General features: G+C 36.8%; 2 protein-coding genes across 3 annotated transcripts in view; one reads left to right on the forward strand and one right to left on the reverse strand.

Moving 5' to 3' along the window:
* Positions 1-164: 164 nt before the first annotated feature.
* On the reverse strand, positions 165-24,141 carry ZBTB1 (zinc finger and BTB domain containing 1). Of its 2 annotated transcripts, XM_019733302.2 has the most exons (3): positions 23,996-24,141; positions 9,412-11,327; positions 165-2,437 (listed from the first exon to the last, which is right to left on the reverse strand). In XM_019733302.2, the coding sequence occupies exons 2-3, from the start codon at positions 11,307-11,309 to the stop codon at positions 2,401-2,403; spliced, it is 1,935 nt and encodes a 644-aa protein (XP_019588861.2). In that variant the 5' UTR covers positions 11,310-11,327; positions 23,996-24,141; the 3' UTR covers positions 165-2,400. The 2 variants fall into 2 exon arrangements, with proteins under 2 accessions (XP_019588861.2, XP_019588860.2); XM_019733301.2 differs by lacking the exon at positions 165-2,437 and having other exon boundaries at positions 4,825-11,327.
* Positions 23,570-24,295, forward strand: part of ZBTB25 (zinc finger and BTB domain containing 25) — a 29,252-nt gene continuing 28,526 nt past the window's right edge. The window contains exon 1 of the mRNA XM_074327371.1: positions 23,570-23,602. The gene's annotated coding sequence lies outside the window, so the exon portion shown is untranslated. The remainder of the gene's footprint in view (positions 23,603-24,295) is intronic.

The following is a 24,295-nucleotide window of genomic DNA, read 5'->3' on the forward strand; positions in this document are numbered from 1 at the left end:
TGTGTACTTCTGGAGCTGCTCGGGAACATCTTAGTTAGCTATATTAGATGCTTTATTATTTTGGTATTAGAGAATGGAAGGAATTGATAACTTTTCAGGCAAATAATTATTTTAAAGAGCCAGGTTGAAAAAATACAGGATAAATAAAAGTAATATACAGACAGTTTAACTTCTGAACATAGAGGAGGAAATTTTATTAGGTAAAAGCAATGGATTAAAAAAATGTAACAAAAATTCTCTATGTAATCCAATAACTCCATTTTATGCTAATATACAGAAAATAATCACATTATAGAATGCATTTATTTCACGTATTATTGTAATTCATTACATCTGTATTTCAGTACGGTCAAAATTGAAGCCATATTTCTTTTGTGAATCTAATTCTACCAGTCAATTAAAAATTTTCTGCTGAGTCTCTACTACATTGATCTAGCACCTTTAATTATTGAAAATATTTCTATATGCTTCCTCATGTTCCCAAAGGAGATTAACTCTATTTTGTTGTTGTTTTTTATTTTTTTTAGGAACTAACACTTTTATAAACTTATTTTCTTAACGCAGTTGAATTCATGTGAATTTGAAGTCTTTAGGGATTTTTCTTCCCCGTTCTTGCCCCTGAACCCACTGTTCCATTGTAATTAACTTTCTCTGATTTTGGTTAATCTAATTACTAGAATGAATATTCAAGTTATCATCCAACTTTATAGCTAGAGATTTTAAATTATTTAATTTCTGCATATACAATTATGTATACTCTAAGTTAGATCTGTTTGTGTAACTCATTATTTGAAGAAATAGACATAAAAACATAAATATTTCTGAAAATATATAACATCTTGATATTGCACAAGAAATGAAAATATTAATAATAATGAATTGGGTACAGTTAAACAAAAATAAAACTGCAAGTATACACGTAATAAAGAAAGAATATGGCTGTAAGATTCAAATGGTTAAGTAGTGTGTGTGTGTGTGTATCACAAAGTATTTGTAGCCAGGTTAAAATTTCACCAAACATTTCATTTCCCCGCGAAAGGTTTTTTAAAACATGTTAACCATTGTTTCATTTAACACGTAGTTGAATTTTATCTTCAAATTTGAAAACTGAGAAACATGGTATTATGCATTAATACTGAGAATAAATGTTTAACAGAAACTCATTCTGCTTTATTAGGTTATATTGCTATAATACAATGTGTCTTAAGATACATTCTTTTTGGTTGTCTGTGATTTGTGAAAATCGACCACTATTGAAATAATAGCACTTCTGTTTTTTTCTTCAAGTTAACAGACTTAAAAGGGAGCTTCATTAACATTCATGAAGTTTGTAACATATATACAGTGAAAAAGGGCAAATGTGATTGGATAAAGAAGTTGTGGTATATATACACAATGGAATACTATTCTGCCATAAGAAAAGATGAAATAGTACCATTTGCGACAATATGGATGGATCTTGAGATTGTTATGCTGAGTGAAATAAGTCAGACAGAAAAAGTCGAGAACCATATGATTTCACTGATACGTGGTATATAAAACTGAAAACAACAAAAGAACACGACAAACAGATGAAGAAACAAAAACTCATAGACACAGATGATAGTTTAGTGGTTACCAGAGGGTAAGTGGGGAGGGTGGTGGTAGATGAGAGTAAAGGGGATCAAATATATGGTGATAGAAAGAGAAATGACTTTGGATGGTGAACACACAATGTGATATGTAGATGATGTATCACAGAATTGTACACCTGAAAATTATGTAACTTTAATAACAATTGTCACTCCAGTAAACTTGAATTAAAAAAAAAAAGAGCAAATGTTACATTACTGGTAATAACTAGATTATCTTTCTTGTTAAAATATTGGTCTTAATTTTTTTTCACTGTACCCACATTTTAAATTTATACTCCACATATTTTTGGGTGTAATTTAAAAAATTGTCTAAATACATTTCATAATATGTACATTCTAATTCAGATTATTTTAAGTTTAGAATTATATGTGTTTATACAGATATGTGATTACCTCTATTTATAATATATTTATAGTAACCTAGCAAACCCTTTTATTTTAGAAGGAACCCTTCTAGCATATAAAGTTTCATTTTAGTGTACTTTAACCACTGATGTCGTATGAATATTCTAGTTACTTTTCTGTAGCAGATTTTCCACAAATACTAGAAGAGTTACCATGAATCAATTTTGTCACAACAAAGTGATTTCAAAGTGATCTTTACTGAGTTTTCTTGGATCCTTGCAACTGGAACTTTTGGGGTTGATGAGGTTTGTCAGGAAGACAGAAAAGATGATGTCACTTCAGATCTGATATTCCTGGGTCTGGATTTAAAGATTATCTGTTGAAGATTGATTCTTCCCCTTGTCCTCTCCAAATTCAGATCTCACTTCTCCAGAGGTTTAGAAGGCCCTATTTCACCACTGCCACACAGAAAAAGACAAAACTCAAGAAAAATAATATTATAAGTTCTACAAGACACAACATAATTCTTAGGTCAGAATTTCATGGGTTTTGTCATCAGGCCACCACACTGTTAATAGAACAAAGAATGGAAACAAAAGCTTAGTTCCTAGAACTTAAATTTACTTAATTTCTTCCCCAATGTAACTCATTGTACCCTTCAAATATAAGGTGTTCTTATTCCTAATATAATTCTTCAACTATAAGGGCACTTTTTTTCCTTGCATGATCTAAGCTAGAATGGGTAGGACACATAAATATGTAACATAAAGATAGATCAGCCTGGTAGACCAAAGTAGGGAGAAAGGACGCAGTTAAGAAAAAAAAAATTTTTTTTTTACAATGTACTTTAAACTTACTAATGATAAATCTGGTTGAAACATAGATCTAACAAATTTCCAAGTTCATGTTTTTACTGAGTGCTTTAGACCATCAAGTTAACATTATTTTCTTCAAATATTAAGAGTTGTATACACTCTGCTAATGAAAATGGAGGAGGAGGGGGAGGGGGAGGGGGAAGGGGAGGGGGGAGGAGGAGGAGTTTCCCTTCAAATTCCTAAGTTCATAACTCTCCTAACCTGTCCCAGTGATTCTGGGTAGAATTATATTTTTTGCAGCAATGCTTTGCCTTAATTCTGGGTAGAATTATATTTTTTGCAGCGATGCTTTGCCTTAAAAAGACATTGTCTCTTAAAATATGTTTCCTCACATTAGAGAACATATAAGCATTTGAAAGAGGACTTTCATAATCTATGCTTAGAATTATTTCTCTCACCTAAAAATGATCCTGCTGTTTTGATTGGTATAAGCAATTGCTTTAAAGTAAATAAAAACAGCATAGTAACTTTTTAAATAAAGTTTAACTGGGAGCTTCATAGGCTGCCTACCTAACTCTATTCCTTTCTCAAATAGGTAAGGATAAAGAGTTACCAAAATTTTCTCACATACAATTATTAATATTCCTGACTCTGGATTGAAATCAGGTCCTTTACATTTCTTGTCATCCTTTGATCCTAGAGTTTCCTGATTTCTTATTATAATGGTGATTAGTACATTGATACATTCAATTCAGAGCCAAGTACTGAATTATAATCTTCACACCATCTTTTTTTGTCAGAAAATGAGTAAGATAATGAGAAATTATAATGGTTTCCAGCCCCCTAGTGATCTATGATGGATTTTGACAGAAAGGATGAACAATTCTGTCACTAATGGACCTCAATAATTTGGTTCTCTGAATAAAGGAACAACTCAAATAGAACTTAAACTTCTTATTGCTAAAGTCAACTAAGCATGTGTATATAAATATGTGTGTGGTACTGAATTGGTTCAAAATTAGCATGAATTCATAAGCTACTATTGTCATTTAGTTAATATTTATGTTTACCAATACAGACACAAACATTTCAAATCCTTGCATTTTTGCCTCTTAAGAGCACATAAATTTATAAGTAGCTAAATTTCATCTGGTTTTATATGAGACTCTGCCCATGTTACCGAACAATACATCCTTGTGTTTGACAGGCCATGAAAGAGGGCCACCTAAATGATTATGTAGCCATTACCCATGGAATCTTCACCATCTTATTCTTCTAGTCCAACTTAAAAATAACATTTGGCAGATAGATCATTAAAGTAGTAGATTAAACAGAATAGTAGCAAAACCTATTGTACAGGCTGTAGAAATCAGGGAATAGATGCATAATGTTAAAATAAGATTTGATTGGGAGAGGACTGTTTTACTTAAACCATTAAATAACTGTTCACTTGTTTCAAGTTTGCTGCTAGGTTAGGGTTGATATATAGGGTATTATTTCCTGAAATTATCTTTCATTTCTTTTACGACTGAGACTTTTTTAAGTTACACTAGAAATACACTAGAAAGTAGGTATTATCGGTAAATTGAATTATAAATTGCTAGAAAAACCAACTTTTGTTTTTAGGCAAACTTTTTGATTGCTCTATTAACTTTAATCAAATCAATCACAATATGGTAATTAGGGTTTTGTTTTGTTTTTTTAGCCAAAGAAATGAAGAATTTCTTGTACACATCATCTGTTAAGGCAAAACGAGGAAACTGGTTATTCTGGGTCCTAATTTTTCTTGGAAACATTTCAAATGATTTGAGTTTTTTAACTCTTCGGTGTGATAACCAGTAAAAGGAAATGGTGATTGGTGGGACAGATTAAAACAAAGGTTGGGAATAGGGAAAACAGAAGGGAAAAAGTTCCGAGGTAGAAATATGGAAGTTGAATTCAAATTTTTAATTGAGCACCTACCATGGGCCCCCAAAATGGCTGACAATACCACTAAATGTTTTTAGTTTAAATAAAGGAAAATGAAAACATATCAGTAATTAGTCTTTATTTCTAAAACATCACTCTAAATGACCCATTCAAAAAGTTTTGTTTTTGACTGATACATTTTCACATTATTCAACATGTTCATTAGGTATCCACTATTACCAGCTACCTTACCAGGCACAGCAGATGACAAGTGATGAACAAGGAGCAGAGTCTCATCATAGTAGCTTTATCACATCTTCCTAGGCTGAAAAGGCCCTTCTTTGCATTATACTTCTGGTGGGTGGAATACGTAGCTTAGTGTTTAAGTACAGGAATGTAGAAATCAGATAGGTCTAGGTTCAAATTCCAGCTCTAGTATTTAGTTTCTGTGTGGCCTCAGGAAATAATATTCAGCCTCTCTGAACCTCAGTCCCGTCTGGAAAATGAGAATGATTCTTACCTCATAAGGCTGTGAGGATTAATTAAAATTACATGTGTAAAGCATTTAGCAGAGTAGAAAGTGCTAACTAAATGGATGCTGGCATTACTGAGGGAAGAGCCCTAGGATGGATAGATCATGGGGTTTCCAAATTTGGCCTGCAGCATCAAGTTCTTAACGCCAAAGACAACTCTGCTTGAATGCTCCCTGGCATTCATCCTGTCACCCCAGGTTATTGCACCTCAGGTGTTAAGGAGATGGGAGACGTTCCACAAGGATATGTTCCCACAGAGCTTTATCAGCATCTTAGAATCCCTAGCAGTGCTAATGCTAGGGTGTCTGCAGAGCACTAACACTTATCACTGAGAAACATCTGTTACACAGGAGGTGAGTGTGGTGGGGAAAGATGAGGAAATGATCAAAGTAGATGAATGGCAAATTTTTTTAATTCATAAAACCCATTTTAAATTAAGAAAAAAGTACCAATTTCTTTATTCTCAACTACGTGTGCGCATACACATTCAGGGTTCTTTTAGTTGGTACTGACTTAGCTTTTTGTTAACAATAATGACAGGTTTTTGTTTAACTGTTACACTGGTTCTTTGAGGGATTTTCCAGAGATCTATTAAATACAGAAATTCTTTAACAAGTAATATAAACAAGTATTGTTTTAGCCAGGGAGAAAGTTGCCAACCACCACCAGCCTCTCTTCCCACTTTTTAGACTATAAGTCAGTATATTATCTCAAGTATTTAGGCATATCCTTGGCATGTTCATAACAATTGTTTCATTAGGCATTCTATAGCTCTAATGGAATTATTGTAATCATCAAATTATTTTAACCTATCAAATTACTTCAATCTCTATTCATCTCACCTAGAAAATTTCAAATGTTTTTTACTCAACTTTTGTATCTTTTTCATCTTTTTGTCCTCAACTACATTACTTAAATATTATTTTTTACATCAGTCTATACTTCTTCCTTTTAATTGGTGCTCTGCCTTAGCAAACTGTCCTTATTTTATTTTGTAACTAGTGCCTGGAATCCTTATTCTAATTTTTGTCTGTACTCAAACTTCACACATTAAACATTATTCATGTACTACTGTGAGTCATTTCTCTGAATATTTCACTTTTAAAATATGGGAGAGATTAAGACAAATTTCTGAGTCCTAATCCACTGCCACTTGGTTGTGCTTTATTAATCTCTGAAATTCTTAGTCCTGTTTACTAAAGAATTATAAACATCTGAGTTGCACTGTAATTGGTGGCAAGCTTTGTTAGGCGCTGACTCCATTCCTCCAGAATTTCTTGCTAGAGAACAAAAGGCCTTTTAAGCAAGACAGTGTTTGTCAGACAGAAAGAGAAAACAAGATCCCACATTATGTAGATTTTCCTTTCAGTTTTAGATTTGAAGACCAATCACTCAAATTATAAAGGCAGGGGGAGCACAAAGATTCCACAGCCTCGATTCACTGTCTTCACAGCACTGGAGGGCAAGAAGCAATAGTAAGGAGTTAGCTCGGTAGTTCCACCCCAGGAGAGGGAAAAAATGAGAGGAAATTAGGTTGGACAGAGGTGTTGAGTATTTTCATTCCTCCTAGTTTTAAAAGTAGTCTTTACATGAACTCTGCCTTAACAAGGAAAACTGTACATTATAAAGAAGGCTGTGCTGCCCTGTAGCCGGTTCCAGAACACAAGGTGTGTCCTGTGTAACATGAAACTGGGAGAAAACAACATCGTTGAGGTGTGGCTTTGTGAAACTGAACATCTGTTATGTAAAATTAGAGATTTATGTTTAATGTTTTCATATTTGCTTGCTAATTGTTGGCTGTTAATACATGCCAAAACACTAAGTTAAACCCCCTTTTCCTAAATGGAATAGACAATCCATTAGGACATGGATTAGTAGTAGTGGTAATATTTATCGTAGAAAGAACCCTGCTCTTTAATGGTGGCAAAGCGAATGCAAGAGATTTTGATGAGGGTCAAGTAAAACAGTGGTCCCAAAGAAAATGTTGTTTATTAAGATACTATAGAAATTGTTTGGAAATTTTAAGTTTATCTCTCTCTATATACTATTCTCTGATGGTCTCTGGGTTAGAGAACTTTTAGTTAGGGTTCTGCCAGTAATGCACATACCATATTTCATTTTAAGTTGCATTTCAGATTTAATTATTTGCTTAAACTATTGTATCTAAGACTAAGATGAATCACTTTTCCTATTATGTGGCTTTTTAAAAAAATTCCTGATTTCTTGTTTATCTTTTTGTGTATTTCCCCCATCTCTACTTCCCATTATTTTAATACTGCATGGCTCCTGTACCATTCCTATTCTTAACACTTCAGTATCTTCCCACAAATCTCCGAGCTCACACTGTACTCTAATACTTTCATGTAAATCTCTGCTACTCAATAGATCTCTCAATTCTCTTGGCAACTTGTTCTTTTATGCAAGTTGTATACAAAAATATGACTTGTGTATCTCAAAAATCTGATGTAAAAAAAGCAATGCTGTTAAATTACTGTTCATAATCACAAAATTATACTTTTAAATATAGGAGTTTTAAACATCCCTTTCATTATGAGAAGGGTATTACAATGCAAGTAATTCACATTAAAAGGCATTCTATTCAATAGTTGTGTTTATTAGTGGGTCAGTTTTGCAAGTGTTTTAATTCACATGTAATTCGTGTAGACCCTGTTTCAGCAACAATTAACAATACTACTTTAACTAAAAAGTGATAAACTGTTTTCATTTATATGCTCTATGATTATTTTATAGTCCTCAAATTTTTGTAGTCCTTTACAGAAAAAATAATAATAAAGCATGGTGATAAACTGCAATTTGCCACAACACATTTTCTCCAAATCTTAGTATAAAACACAAGACATTTTTTTGCACACTCTACTTTTATAGAACAACCAGATTTGTAATTGATTTCTTTATTTTATTAGCTTTATCAATATACATGGCAGCTTTCTCAAATCTCAAAGTTCCAAAAGTATGTAATTTTAAAGGTGAAAGAAAAATCATTTTTCTTTAGTTGTCATATTCTTAGAGAACTATTAAAATCTATTTATAAACAAAAATAATTGATTAACACACTTTAGAATCAGAATATTTTAAATTATTTTAAAGGAATACAAGATACGTCTTTTTAATTAACTATCATAGTTAAATTTAATATCACAAAACAAAATGACTTGTCCCCGCTAATTTTTCAGGTGAGGTAAAGTCATTGGGTTTTATACTTAATATAAGTTTTAAATGTGATTATTAAATGATAACATTTTATCAATTATAGGAAAATATTAATTTATAGGAATTTCTTTAGTTCCACCAATCTTTTTAGGCCAAGTTTGAGCCCATGTCAACTTTCAAGGTTAGATTCAGTGCACCTAACCTGCCTAATAAGAATATGAATTTCATTGGCAAGAAGGGGGAATAAACAGTGGCTAAATCACCGTTCAAATTACAAAAATAAAAGCTAAAAGTTAAAGGGATCGTTTCAAATAACTAATTACTCAAAAAAAAAATCATTTTTTAAAAATTTAAACAGGACTGGCCAATGATGTTGGATTTAAAATTTCACAGGATAACCTTAAAAAAAAACAAAAAACACATAGAAATAGTGAAGTCATCACCTTATTGTTAAAAAATCTAAAGTTTAATAGTCATTGAAGGGAAACAACCACTTATAGTCTACATTTAAAAGTAACTTTAACCATATCTAAAACAAACTAAAAACAAAGAATTCTATTAAAAAAAACAAAAATGATAAAACATTTAATAACACCTAAACCATAGATACTTAAGATCCTAAACAAAAATATTTAAGGTAAAAGGGTCTTGAAACTTTTTTCCAACAATGCATCTTAGAAAATCAATTTCTAAATAGCTCATATCCTTTGCTTTGGTGTTTTGTCTACTATCAACTAAACATTAGCACAGTAGAAAATCACTTATGTTCTTTTCAAATGCTTGGCATTATAATGTGATCTCATATCTTTCCTCAAATTAAATTTTGCTCCACATATTCCACACGTATACAGGTGAACATCCATGTGCTGTTCCAACTGTTCATTATTTGGGAATATCTGAAAGCAGACCTGGCATATAGTCTCACCAGCAGATAAATGAGAAATCATATGCCGTACATGGTCATGTTTTCGGAAGTTTCCTTGATCACAAATGGAACAGACATACCTGGCCATGCCTTTGTGCATGTCATTGTGTAGTCGCAATTGACGTTCTCTTAAAAACTGCTTTCCACACGTCTGACAAACAAACTGTTTTTCCTTAGTATGAACAGTATAGTGTTCTCTTAGGTGACACCGCTGATAAAATCCTTTCCCACACAGATTACAAAAATGCTTTCGCCTGTGATCTCTTTCATTTTCTTCCAGGATGGCACTCTTAAACATATCTTGGTCTAGGCAGCTCGACATATGTTCAACCACTAGATTTTCAGTTTCAAAACGTTGGCCACAATTAGGACACCGAAAAGGACAGGCAGAATGTTTAAATAACTGCTTTTTTTGGATACTATTTATCTGGAAATGATTGTCCCTAAAATCATCCAACATCTCAACAAACATATCTCTGATTTCAGACTGCTCATCCGGATTCTCTTCCATGTCCATTTTCTCCTCAGTATTTCCTAACCCATTCATTGTCAGATCTTGGGGTTCTCCACATCTTTGAGCATGATCCTGAAGTTGCCTACCCTTAACAAGTATTTGTCCACATTTACCACATGCACAGATATTTTCAATGTGTTTGGCTAAGTAATGTGATGACAGGTCCTCCTCAGTTATGGTGAGTCCACACAGCTCACAAGACGCATTTTCAGTGTCCTCTTGCACTGGACTGCCGTTGTTGGGGGGCCTCATATTTTCTAAACCACCTCTTTCATCAGCATTTATTGACATCCGAGGTTTCAGAGTTTTCCTACCACTTTTTTTAATACTGACATCTTCTTCAACATAATATCTATAAAATGGCTCTTCAGGTTCATCTTCTAATTCATCGTTGTCAGTGGATTCATTACAATCTTTATCAGTAACTTTAATAATGTTAAAGTCTTTCAGTTCATCTGTAGGGATATCTTCTGGCTCCATCTTGATGATGATTCTCTTCCTCTCAGCAGCTCTGCTTTTCTCTTCGCCGGCTAGTTCAGACTCCACTGTGCTACTCTTTCTGCTTCCAGTGGTTGAAGTCGAATCGTCAGCAGCCTGGCTTGGGTCTCCTCTGTATTTGTCTGTCTGTGCAGAGAATGTTTTAGAAGAATCCTTTTCACCAAATTCAGCTTTGATATTACTTTCTTTTCCATCTCTAACATCTACTATTCTGTGGTAGGCTCTCGTGTTTTGGTATGAATGTCTGTTAGTACAGGTTAGCACATGCTCATCTAGTAATTTCTCACAGCTAAAGCCAAATCCACAACTGTCACAGGTAAAACTCCGTCCAAAGCGGCGTGACACACGTTCTTTTGGAGTAGATATTTTGGACACAGAGCTTTTTTTACATACATCAAATAGTGGTTCAGGAAAATTACTTAATTGTAAGGACTCTTCATCAGGCTCTCTATTATGTGGTGTATTTACTGTTGAACTTGGCTCTGCACACCACCTATTGGCTTCACTGCCATTTCTAGCCACCGTGTCTTCATACATTCTTACTCCGAATATCATTTTGCTGTTGTGTTTGCTAGAAGCAGAAGAGGAACATTTTGAACTAGAACAATCTGCATCCTGTATATCTTCTAAGCAGTCGGGAACATTGTACAGCTGCAGGTAGTTCATTGCCACTTTAAACTGCTCAAAACTGGAGGGAGCTGTCATAATTTTTCCCAAATACATAAACTGCAAAATGAGATCAAAACACTCGGCACTGATTTTCATGTTGCTGAGATTCAGCTGTGCAGTACTATGCTGATGGTTCATGAAAAACATTCTGAAATAGGAGCTACAAGCAGCTAGAACTGCTTTGTGTGCTTGAAAGTAAATGTCATCAATTGCAATACAACAGTCACAGAGAAAACCCCATTCCCTTTGGTTGTTTAGCTGCTGAAGGACGTAGCTGCTGTGGCTGGGCTTTGCCATCTTCTATTAATTAGAGACCTATGTAAAACAAAAATAATGAAGTCAGAAAAGATATCAGAAGAGTACCTGAAAGAATAATTTTGATCATGATTCATGACTTGTGTGACTCTGCTATTACAATCAATGTATGAATAGCTTTCCATTCTAATGTAGCAAAATTCAATAATATATACCTGAATAATTTTTTAAATTTGGAGATGAAGATACTCAGCCATTTATTCAAGCTTCTCATTTTCATTTTAAAAAATGGAAGCAAAGGTATCACAACCAACACCCATCACTTGGGTTTCATTACAACTCTAGGGGGGAAAATGTATACAAAATTTGAAAGGAAAGAAGACACTAGTTTAAAAGTACTTGAGGATGGCCGGTTGGCTCAGTTGGTTAGAGCGCGAGGCTCATAAGACCCAGGTCGCCGGTTGGATTCCCACATGGGCCAGTGAGCTGCGCCCTCCACAACTAGATTGAAGACAACGACTTGACTTGGAGCTGATGGGTCCTGGAAAAACACACTGTCCCCCAATAATCCCCAATAAAAATTTTTTAAAAATTACTTGAAGGATACAATGAAAATAAATAAAAAAAGCAACTTAAATTGAAATGTAGTAACTAAATTGCAAAATATTAAAAACTTCTTAGATGATTGATATAAAGGAATTATTGCTAATTTTTAAAAGTGATGAAGGTATTTTGGTTTTGTTAAATAAGAGTCCTTATCTTTTATATATATACATACTGACATATTTATGGATGAAATGATATATGTAAGATATGCTTGAAAATATAATACAGTGGGTTGGGTGATATAATATTGGCTATGTGTTAACTACTAAAGCTGGGAGACAGATATAATTCTATTTTTGTATGTTTGAAAATTTCCTTAGAAAAATTCTATTTAAAAAAATCTTACTAGATTACATGCAAATAGCACTAAGCAAATAGGTTTGACCAATGCTTTTCTCTCTCTTTTTTTTTTTTTTATTATTGGAGAAGCAATAATTCAGGATATCTGTCTTTCATTGCTTGGCATGCACTTTAGGGTACAAAGAAGCAGTGGGATCTATTTGGGAAGGAGGTATCTATCCATAGACTGTAAATTTTTCTTCATTTTTTTATTGTTTAAAAAAGTATACAAAAGTAACACATGCTCATTGCAAAATATTAGGCTGCATACCTCTTCCCAGAGGTAACCTCTCCAAACACTGGATTGTATGTCTTCAGATCAGTTTCTATGGATACATACATAGTCAACAGATACTGAGCACCTACTGTGTGCCAGGCACATAATTTTGCTTTTGTTGTTTTTTGATTTTTAAATCTAAATGGTATTTTACTATATATTCCTTTTTGCAACTAGTTTTCTTCATTTAACAACATATGGTCCACACTATAAGTATTTTTAATGTAGGGAGTTGACTTTGGATAAAGAAAAAAGGAGAGGAAAATATTAAAAGTACTAGAAGTCCTATCTAATACAAATCTAAAATAAGATCCAATTTTAGCCTCAATTTTTAATCTGTATACATAAAACTTCAGCATCTATTTTCTACTGAAAAACAAGTTCCTACGCAATTTGACTGAACATAAAAAGAACATTTAACAAGCTGTTCAGAGAAATAAATTGTTCACTCTTCAGTCCCTAAACCCTTTGATCCCTGAAGTAGTAATTAAGAGAGTATCTAAGTTTACTCCCACCTGCTTTCTATCTGTTCGTCACACATCACATGTGGATCGCATACCCCTTTTCCCTACTACCAAAAGACCCATCCTGCCTCCTTTTTCCTGCCTAAAGACAGAGTTCCAGAGCCAGGGATGCGTGTGAAATAGTACTGTTGAAAATGAAAGTGCCTTCTTAAAAATTGCTACCACTGTGCCTTTTCTATAAGCTAGACCAAGTATTTCAAGTAGGTGCAATATTTCAACCTTCTGTAACTCAGATCTCTCTGTGCCAAAACTGTAAGGAATCACGTTCAGTATGTTCCTACATACAAAACGCAATATATGTACAAAGATATTCATCAATGTGTTATTTACAAATGGAAATGCCTGGTAAAAGGGAGTTGTAAGTAAACCAAGGTAAAGCCATACCCTAAAACTCATTGTCATGTGGTCTTTAAAAAGTATATTTATAAATGAAGACTAGAAGAAAATGAGAAAAGTTTTTAGGATAGAAAGTCTATAGGACACAAAATTACGTAACAATTATCATATAAAACAAATGCAAAGGACAACAAAACCTTATTTGAAGGTTAAAAAAAATGAAAACAAAACCCAACCCATCCCCCCCCCACATACATACATACACACACAAAAATGTTGATCCCCAAGACTATTTTATGTAGGATGAGATTTCTAGGTCTATAAGCATTTTGTAGGCTTCAGAGAGCCCTTTAATAAATAATAAATCAAAGAGAAAGAGGCAGAGGAATAATCTCTCAAAAATTTTTTTTCTAGTAGAGAAAGAGTTGTTTAAAATGGAACAAATTCAGAGGCTAGTGAATGCCTGTGCGGACGCAGGGACAGAGTGTTGTTGAGGACAGTCTGTACAGGGAAAAGAGCGCAGGCTTTGGATCAGGCAGATCTGAGTTCCAATTCAGCTTTGCCACCTTGGGTAACTTCTTCATCCTCACTGACTCCAAGTTTCCCGATAACAAATGATACATGAAGCCTGACAATAATAACAAATGATACACCAAACATAAGGACTCATAGAAGCAATGTGTACAATGTACAGTACTTGGCATGTGATAAGTAATGGAAGTAACAGTGGCACCTATGCAGTGGTAATGCTTATGTATAAGTATCAGGAGGTACGTTTAACTAGATAACCTTAAAGTTTCCTTCCAGATAGGATTCCAACAGTATGAAAGCCAGCAGTAAACCTGTAAAAACTTTCTAATTTTACATATCTCATGCTTGAAATAATGACATGAAGAGCTTAAAGGTTCCAAGGAACCTTCTAATCAAAATGAAAAGCAGTTTTGTGGTCAGCAACCAAAATTAATGCAACTACAAAGAAGACCAATATGACAAGCACATAGGTAGCTATTGTCACAATTCAAGTAAATTAATGAAAATACATACATTCTGTGTTAACATAAACAAAACACTAAAACAAATAAGAACATCAACAGCATTTTAATGTATACTTATTAATTCAACAAATATTTATTGAGTATTTTGGTGTGCCAGGCACTGTATGAAGTACTGAGAATCAGCAATAGGACAGATGTTCTGTAATTTCAAGGATATATCATGGAGAATTTGGACGTTTTCCTAGATTAGTGACTTCATTCACCCTGTACTCAGTAAAGTGCCTACTCTGTGGAAAAAGGCACAGTGCTGTGGTGGAAAGAACAAGGGCTCTGAGTCAGACAAGCCGGGTATAAATCCCACTGCCTCCACATGTCTCTATTTCCATCTGCCCCTCAGAGAGCTCCAAGCTGAACAAGTACTGTCTAAAATTAATGCGAAAACTATGGCTTCCAGGCTGACCCAGATTGGTAGTTTCATCAATGTCATTATGCAAATATCCAAGTTCTGAGTAAAACTAATTTTAGGTCGAGTGGCTTTTAAGAGCAATCATTCATACATTAGTACCAGTAACTGTTCTTGTTACACCTTTCAGAAAAACTTTAAGAAGGCTTAACAACACCAAAGAAAGGGGGCAGGTGGGAGGGAAGGAGCCCATGGGGAGGGATCTAAATTCCTGTAAGACTTTTAGCTTGTCTCTTGAGAATAATTTTTGCCATTAAAATTTTTATATTTCATTTACTTTTATTAATTAAACAATAAATTTCACTTAAATTCCAAAAGAAGTGCGCTCTTTTCAAGTTTTTGATATTCTTAATAATGCTACCAAAAAACTTAGTAAACTGTTACAGTAAAGCTTGTAAACAGTTTTAAATAAAAGGACTGCTTATATTTCAGTTCTTGTTTTTATAACTGAAATTGGTGGCCGCTTTTGTTTGTGTTTTTAGCTGCATCACTGGTAGAGCAAGTTTATTACAGCTAAGCACCCAGTATACGTGCAGCTCCAGGAGGAACAGGAGTTAGGTGATGCAAAAATTTGACACTGGATTTTTAAAATTTCAGTTTGAAAAAGTTTGCCAGCTCATCTTAAATTCAAAAACAGCTACCAAGGAGATTAAGCAATTTGGATATTCATAGGCTTTTATAGAGAGATCTAATCTAGTCCAACATTCTCATCTCATAGAAAAGCAGAGATCTACGGCTGTTACTGTATCAAAGGTACAGTTAACTGTGGTCAAGTAGGTACAAGGACTCTTGACCACCCCGATGGGTACTAATCACTGTGCAGTGCTTACCACATGTTCTCTGGTACTACGAGTATGCAGTGTGCCCTTCTCAGGAATACTCACCAAGGACTGTGCATGTGTCCCTAATACAGGGTTTACTGGCCAGGTGGTCTTGTATGAGTGTGACTACCCGGTCTGAATTCTATCTGTAATGTGGTTTTTATCTATATGTGTGCCTCTAGTCTTATCCAATAGACATATTCTCTAAATTACACCATGTTAGCTATGTTAGTCAATTTCTCATGGTTATAGTAAGCTTTAAAAAATACTTTTCCTTCATTGCTAAATCTCTCAAATTGGAAAAAACAATTTTGCTGGAAGTTTCTTTTGCCTTAGCCTTAGTCAAATGATAATTTAAGAGTCTATAAATAACTATATAAAGTGAATGAAGAAGTAACAAAAAGACAGTTTGGAGTTGACCCCTTCTGTAAGGCAAATAATCACCCTCTAATTTATGTCACAGACTTGCATTACCACGGAGGCCCCCGGGGACGATTTGCACAGCCTCAGTGAATCTGCAGCAGAGCCTAGCATCAGACTCTCAATTCAGTGGCCTAATCTCTGAACTACTAACAATCACCTCTGGGTTCCAAAGGAAATTTAAACATAAACATTCATTTCCTCATGCCTATTTCTATGTCTTATCTGATTGAATGTATGTACATGGATTTAATTTGAGGGCTATAGACTAGCTTTTTAAGAAAGACTGAAATGTAATGAAAGGATTCTTTCATGTTTATAAATCAGAGTATCAGACGTATTGAACATCCACAACATTGCTAACACTGCATTGAGGTGGAAGGCAAAGAAGGATGGGATATAACAGAGTAATTACATATGAGGGATTAAATTTTACACCAAGAAACAATTTGAGAATAATTATGTACTAAATGATATTGAATAATGTTCAGCAAGAATTTAGAAAAAGCATGAATTATCCTAGAACAGTAGGCTTTAGGAAGGATGTAGGATTTGAGTGAAGCCCTGGTGAATGAGTAGGATAGAGAAAAATAGAAAGCAAAGAGAAAGGCATTTCGGGAGTCTGCACAGGTGTCTGTGTAAGTAATTGGGGCGAGGTACACAGCAGCATAAACAAAAGCTTGGAAATGTAATCGGAGGCAAGGTAGATTTGTTTTACTTGCCTTAATATAGACGTGCCAGGTTCCAGTCTAAGTAAATGTGTGTGTATCATATGTATTATATATACACATATGTATGCATGTAAATATGTATACCATTTTATTATCTAATACTCATAACAAACCCTACAAAGCAGGCATTTTAAGACACATTTTGCAGATTAGAAAACAGGGGCACACGATGTTATATAACCTTCCTAAGGCTACAGACGACTTGGTGAGATTAGAACACAAGCAATAGGACTCTTCAGCCTGACATCAGGGCCTTAATGATTTTGCCCCCTATAAAAATAAGGTCACCTCAGCAAAATTCTTTCCTAGAATATCGTTTTCCAGGGTATACAGTCAAATTTCTAAATTTAAACTTAATTAAATTCTTTGGGATTTCTCCTTGAAATTTCCAGGAAGAACCAGTTGTATACAGGCTCCTAAAGATAAAAGGTTTTACTTCAAGGCTCTTAAAATGACAGACATGATTAAGTTTAGAAAATGTTATTCACGTTTTAGAGCAGGCATTCTGGTTATTAGACTGTATGCTCGATACTCAGTACAGGAAGTTCTGAAATTATAATTAAGTTACATTCTAAAACTTAATTTTTAAGTTAATTACTTGGAACTTGAAACGTACAGTCCCATGGAGACAATGCTACAAATGGGGGCTCAGTTCTATGCTCACACTCTAAAATCTTTAAAAACCCTAATGTAGCTGTCTGTTAGTCCTAACAGTATTACTTACATGATTAGCACTAACAGAGGTATTGTACAGCAGTGCCTAAATGAATTCTCAAGGACAGGGACGAGGCTTGATGACCTTTGTGTTCCCTGGTTGGCACTGAACGCACGCTTGTTAAGTGAAAGTACTAAATAAGAGCCCCGGAAGCAGACACCAATAGATCTGAATACCACTACATTTCCCTACCTCTGTAAGCCTGCTGCTTTTCTCATCTATAATATACGGATAATCATATTTCTCATAGGGTTCTTGTACAAATTGGAGATGACAAACATTTCTTAGTCTTTTCAATCCAAGCAGAATACAATTTTTCTTAAATATTAATGTCATCAATGTGAACATAATTCATACAATTTTACAAAGTGATCAAGTTCGACCCGCTGCCTTATAGATGAGAAAACAAACTGACACCCTAGGAGGTTAAGTGATATGCTCAAGGTCATATCTAGTTTTAGAGGCTGACAGGATGGGACCCTTGGTCTGGCGCTCTTCCTACTATTCTAACTGCAGCCCCTAAGTACAGCACACCTGGCTGGCTGCTTTCTCCTCTGCATCAATTATGTTTTGCTGAAATGTAAGAGCTGTTCAAATTTCCAAAGGTTGTTTGCACCTACCAAATGGCCTGAGACTGTTATGCTTTTGAAGATTGTGATTTGTTGGTTGGTATTTTTCTGTCTCCTTGCTTGTCAAGCTAACAGCTGTCACTTCTAAAAGGTGTGCTAAGCTCCTGTTGCCCACCATTTCAATCTGTTATGGGTTAGAAGACAAAAACTCATCGAAACAATCTACATAAACAATTTTCTGTGAGGACCTAGGGAAGTGTTCTAGGAGTAAGATAAGATTTTAATTCCTGCACTTGTTTCAACTATTTGAATTGTTGATAAGCAACAAATAGCCTAAGTCTTTTGCTTCAGCAAGGGCACCTGGATAGCTGAGTTTGCCAACCAAATAAACTTCTGAATTAAGTGAGGTGTTTCTGTAATTCAGCTGCATTATGGGTCTAGGAAATGAATTTATCCACACAGAAAGCAACAGGAACACAGTGGCTTCTGGAACACTCCTCTCCCTCTAGGAGCAGAGGAGGAAAATTATTTAATCCAACCAGTCTACATTTTGATCTGTTCATCCTAAAGAGGCAACATGACGTCTTCTGACCACCAGAGGGCACCGTGTGAACAGCAGGCTTCTCAGCAAAAAGCAGCTTCATCAGAAAGTCCCTTTTTAAAAAGCACGTGGCATTCATATTCTTAAGAGTTCATTTCGTGGAACTTCTATCTATCCAGAAGTATTCACTCTGTGACTTTGTCTGGGACCCACCTAAAACTGCTCCTCCACCTGTATTGTCTCAGTTGGCACCGCCATGCACCAATCACCCAGGCTACTTGGGACTCACCCGGGTCTCCTCCCTCATAATTAAGTCTTGCCAATATTTTCACTAAATATTTCTCAAATCTGCCCCTCTATTCCATCCCTACTTTCCCTGCACTCCTGAGGCCTCTATCATCACTCATTGAGTTGGTACAAAAGGCTCCTTAACTAGTCCCTCAAATCCAACCTTCACCCTCAGACGACTCATAAAAAACAAAAATCAGACCATCTTTCTCCTGCTTAAACTCTGCTGTTCCCTTCACATATCCTCAGGCTAAAGTACAAACTCCTTAGCAAGGCATCAAAGGCCTCCTGCCCACCCATCTAGTCTTGTTTGGCTACTTCCTGCTTCAAACTTCATGTTCAAGCAGCATAAAGCTGCTTGTACCTCCCCTCCCCCCCAATCCCTCATTTCTTCATGTATTTTACCTCCATTTTTAGTCATGCTGATTGGTTCTTATATCTGAACCTGCCATGTATCATTTAATAAGCAGTTTATCACCTCCTCCAAAAAGCCTTCTGTAACACCTCCTTCTTCCACTATTTTGGGTTTTGATATCACTGTGTATTATCTCCTTATTTTGCACTTACTACACTGTATTTTAATTACCAGAACAGCAACATAAAGTAGGTGTTAAAGCACAAACTGACCACACTGCCTAGGTTCAAATTCTGGCTCTGCCACTTGTTAGGTGCGACCCTGGGTAGGTTGCTTAACCAATTTGTGCCTCAATCCTCTCATCTGAGAATGGGGACTGTAATCCTTCCAAGCATTAAGACTTACCACTGTCATGGAGTAAGTGCTAAGTAAGAATTGGCTACCATAATTTCCTATGTGTGGGTCTCCCCTCTAGATCATGAGGAACCTGGAGGCAAGGACTTTGGCTTGTTCCTTTCTCTGCAGCGTAGTATGTACTCAGTAAATGTGGCTAAATGAGTAACTGGTGAAGCGGCTCTATGATGGGAGGGACGACCCTGTTCCTTTCTTTCAGCAGATCCACACATTTCTTAATTCTATTGCTTCCAATTTTGTAGCTCCGATTTTTTTTTATGTTTAATTCTAACTAAAATCCTGAGAACTTTATACTTTTATCTAATTAAAAGTCAATGAAATGAAACCAAGTGTCATAAAAAGCATGTTCATCCTAAGAAGCTTAACTCCATTTCTAAGCCTTAAACCTATTTAAGATTTAAGATTATCCCTCATCCGAAAGCACCTAACACGGCGTAAGGCCTCATGCCTTCATACATGCTATTCCATTTCCTTAGACCCTTTTCAAGGTCCACCTCACTTTCTTCCGGAAGTTTTTTCTGATCCCAGGGCTAGGCAGTTGACCCTCTTCTGTGCTTCTGAAAGAGCCCGTACCTACAACTATAGGGTGACAAATATATCATCCAAACTGGGAAACTATCTATCACCACACTCCCAGCAGGGATTGTAAGTGCGTCGCCCCCCTGCTTTGCTGTACGCTGCTTGAGGTCAGAGCACTGTCTTGGTCATCACTGTGTCCCGTGAGCCTCTAACAATTGCCTGATATTTGGTTGATATCTGATCAGTTTCTGAATGAATAAATGTTGAAGTCAGTTAAGTTTTATTTTGCTTGTCAATTTTTTGCATTATTTCAATCACGGCAACTTTTATATAGTGGCCAAAAATTTACAAAGCAATTTCTTATGCATTATACAACTGGTTCTCACAATCCTGAGGCAGGTATTGTTATCCTTATTTTGTGAGTGAGGATACAGGTTCAGTGGTTGATACTTAAGTGCTCACCTTGTAAGTAGAAGATGGGGCTCAAACTCTTGATTCAGAGCCCTAAGTTTCAGTTTTTATAAACCAGACAACACTCTTTCTGACAATGATGATTAAATGAAGTGTCCCTTTGCAACATTCTAAGCCTCCCAGTCACCCCATTCTCATATTGCCTCATATTGCAGGCAGAATGCCCGGCTCCTTCCCCATCTCTTCCATCTGCTGACTCCCACTGCCTATCAGAGCAAGCCCTCCCCTAATACTAAAGATTTCAAGTGGGAATGGAGCTCTTCATCTCAAAAGGATTACGTGTTACCTCACACAGACAACAAACAGAAAATACGGTTGATTTAACTGTCTTTAATTTTCCAATTTTATTTTGAAAATGACTTTAAACTCAAAGCAGAGTGTAAAAAACATGCGTGTCCCCAACATCCTCAAATAACCAATGTTGTGATTACACTTCTAGGTATTATTTTGGGGCTTTGTTTTCAGAACATCATCAACTTCTTCACAGCTCATACCAGGCTAATAAGTGATTCTGCACTTTCACTAAGATCTGTTGTAGTTACTCCACAATCATAATATCACTTAGAAATCTATCTTAAATATGTACCATCTCCTTCCGTGCTACATCTGAAAAACCATAGTCATTCATTCCCTTTTTCCTCATTGTGTGGCATGCTACCTCTGGATATTGATCCAGAGGAACCCCTCATCCTACATCAGCACAGAGATACCTTGGCAGTGGTCTTCATGGTAAGTGTACTCTCTCCTTCCCAACTATAAATTATGAAACTCTCTACACATGTGAGGGTTTTGTTTTGTTTTAATGAGTTTGGCCTGTGTAAATCAATCCATGAGAAACTGGACATCAGTATTAACATTAATGCTGAAAACTAGGACTAGCACACCAAGGCACAGTTAAATACTTCATAAGGGAAGACCTAAAATAGCAGCCCTGTCACATGTAAACTTTCATGTGTTACTTTATCACAGACTTTCAAATCAGCCCAATGCAAAATATTTCCTTTTACTCTACCTGGCCAATTTTCACCAACCTGAGTAGTGAACAGAGAACAGGAGTCCCTGAATCATCTGACAGGCCATTCCTAGGCAGGGTGAGGCAGACACAGCAGCACAGTTATGATCAAATGTTGCCTCCTCTCATTTTAAACAAGGAATTTACTGTGCACAGTTATTATCTCTGGGGAGTGGGAGTCAGAATGACTTTCATTTTTATAGCATTTTATGTACTTCAGTATAGGTTGAATTTTTACAAAGAGCATGGATCTTATAAAGTATTTCCATTTTGAGAAAAAAAGACATGACTCACTTTTAATGTGGTTCATGTAAGAATAAATAACAAAGTAATTTGAATATTTTACTGTAAGAGATATTAGGACCAGAAAAAAATATCAGGACAAAACGTCATGTAGAGACCAAAGTGACCTCTCAAGCAGATGTTTTGCAAATATACCTCAATTTTTTTTGGAAGACAACAGATTGTAGCTTAAAACTAAAAATCTATGGAAAATTTTCTGCATTTTTATTCCAAATGGTTTCCTCTTCTTTAGGCCAGAAGGTTAATAGCAAATGCTTGACACTCTTCCTGGCTGGAGGCGTGGCCTGAAAGCAGGCACTTTTTTTCTCCTGCATATTAGGATGGAAAATGGTGCTAAGTACAAAAACTTAGCAGTGTTAAACCGAAATCAAAACACAAGGTCAAGAGCAAGTGGCTCAAACTATGTTTATGCCCTGTTAAGGTCCTGGTTAAATATGGTTTCTCTTTTCTTTAACAGTGATGGGCCCCCTCTCCCCCCAAAACTGGCTACTATATTGGAATGGGAAGAACAGAAAGGCTTCAGGAAAGACTGCTCAACCTGTTATTCTGTATTTGGTCATAATGGAGAAACCTGCTTTTAAAATGAATATAAGATGTTAACTGAAGGCTCTACTGCAGATTGTCTTTATTAATCTTTGGAAAATCATTTTACCTCCATTATACTTCAATTTTCTCTGTTTTAGATGAGGAAGTCCCCCCCCATCCCCCCCATCTAGCTCCCAAAGCCAGTTATTGAAACTTTATCAGCTATATAGCAAATGATTCAAAAGAAAAATTCTGAAGTTCTGATGACCAGTCTTCAGTCAAGCTTCATCTTTTTGTATCCCAATTCTCCCCATCATATCTAATTTGTACTGACAAAGTTTCATAGAATCTCATTTGTCCGTTTCAAAGACGGTGATTGCTTTGAACTTATCATGAGAACTGCATCATCACCAAATAAGCTCCAGAATGCCTTGAACTTCAGCTCAAGAAACTATTCTAAGTCTCCTAAAAAAGCCTGGGACCACTCCTCGGGTTCGAGTGTCAAAGAGAAAATTGTTCCTGGAATAGTTTTCCTGCTGTGATACATACTGGTTGGAAAAATACTTAGGCCAGCGGAGAATCTGTGCCTACCCACCATGCTGCATGCAGTTCGATTTAAATAATATTATTACATATACAAATGCCCCCACTGTCCCCAGAAAACATCAAGGACTTTCACCAACATCTCCCTGACGCTCCTAATCTGGAAAATGTCATGTCAACCTTTCAGATCATGTAACGCGTTGCTTAGGTAGAATGGGAGGGTGGCTGAGCTCAGACTCAAGCCTACATACTTTAGTGGTAACGACTCCCGATCTAGTACATCCAACACATTTACGGAACACTAACAGAACTTCTGGAAAGCGCCCACCACTGGAAGCGAAAAGCACTTTCTTCTCAGGAAACAGAAGATCTTTTCCCCTGAAAATTCCCAAACCCGAGACCTACCACTTTTGATTGAACAAAAAGCGTGTGTGCCGGCAAGAGGGGGTGGGAAAGGAGCGTGGCAAGAATTTGCACGGCTCCTACGCCTCCTCTCTCGGAGCGCGCCCAAGTCTGCGGCCTCGGGCTCCGGGACACTTCCCCTCCCACCCGCCGAGGAGCCGCAGCTGTAAGTTGAGAGAAGCGGGCTCTGGGCACGTCAATCAACCGGGTCCTCCCGCCTTCCGTCTACACCTCTCCCTTCCCCCCCCTCAAAAAAATAAGGGCAGAAAAAGAAAGGGAAAAGACGGTAACTAATGTGGGAACTAGTCTCCGCAGGAGCTTCGCCTCAGACCCAGGGAGGCCGCACGTCCCGGACCTTGTGAGGCGGCGGGCGGCGGGATCGAGCAGGCGGGCCCAGCAGCCGCCCGTCGCCGGGTCCTCTCAGCGCGTCCGCCGCGCTCCAGCTCCCCGCACTGGTCGGCGGAGCTCTGGCCCCGCACTCCGCCAGGCCCGCGCGGCCCGCCGCCCTTCGGCACGGGCCAAAGTTGCGCAAATAGCCCCACAACTGGCAAATACTCACCGGCCGCAGCAGGAACCAGGGTTGCGGAGATTTTAGGGAGTTTAAGGCAAATCGGACACGGGAAAGGCGGGCGGAGGCGACGGGGCCGCGAACTGCAGTGGAGACGACGCGCGGCGCACGGGCTGGGCTGCGCGGAGAGGTTCTGGCTCTGTCAGGGACTGTGCTGCAACAAAGGACTTCCGCTGCCGCACAGCCGCGCCTGCCGCACCGCACTGAGCCGGCCCCGCTTACGCGGCGACTCCGGGTCTGCCCACCAGTTCGCTGCGGCGTCCGCCAGCCTTCCCCTCCCTCTCGCCCGCC

The sequence above is a fragment of the Rhinolophus sinicus genome, linkage group LG03 (genome assembly GCF_036562045.2).
Source record: "Rhinolophus sinicus isolate RSC01 linkage group LG03, ASM3656204v1, whole genome shotgun sequence".
Classification (NCBI taxonomy): Eukaryota; Metazoa; Chordata; class Mammalia; order Chiroptera; family Rhinolophidae; genus Rhinolophus; species Rhinolophus sinicus.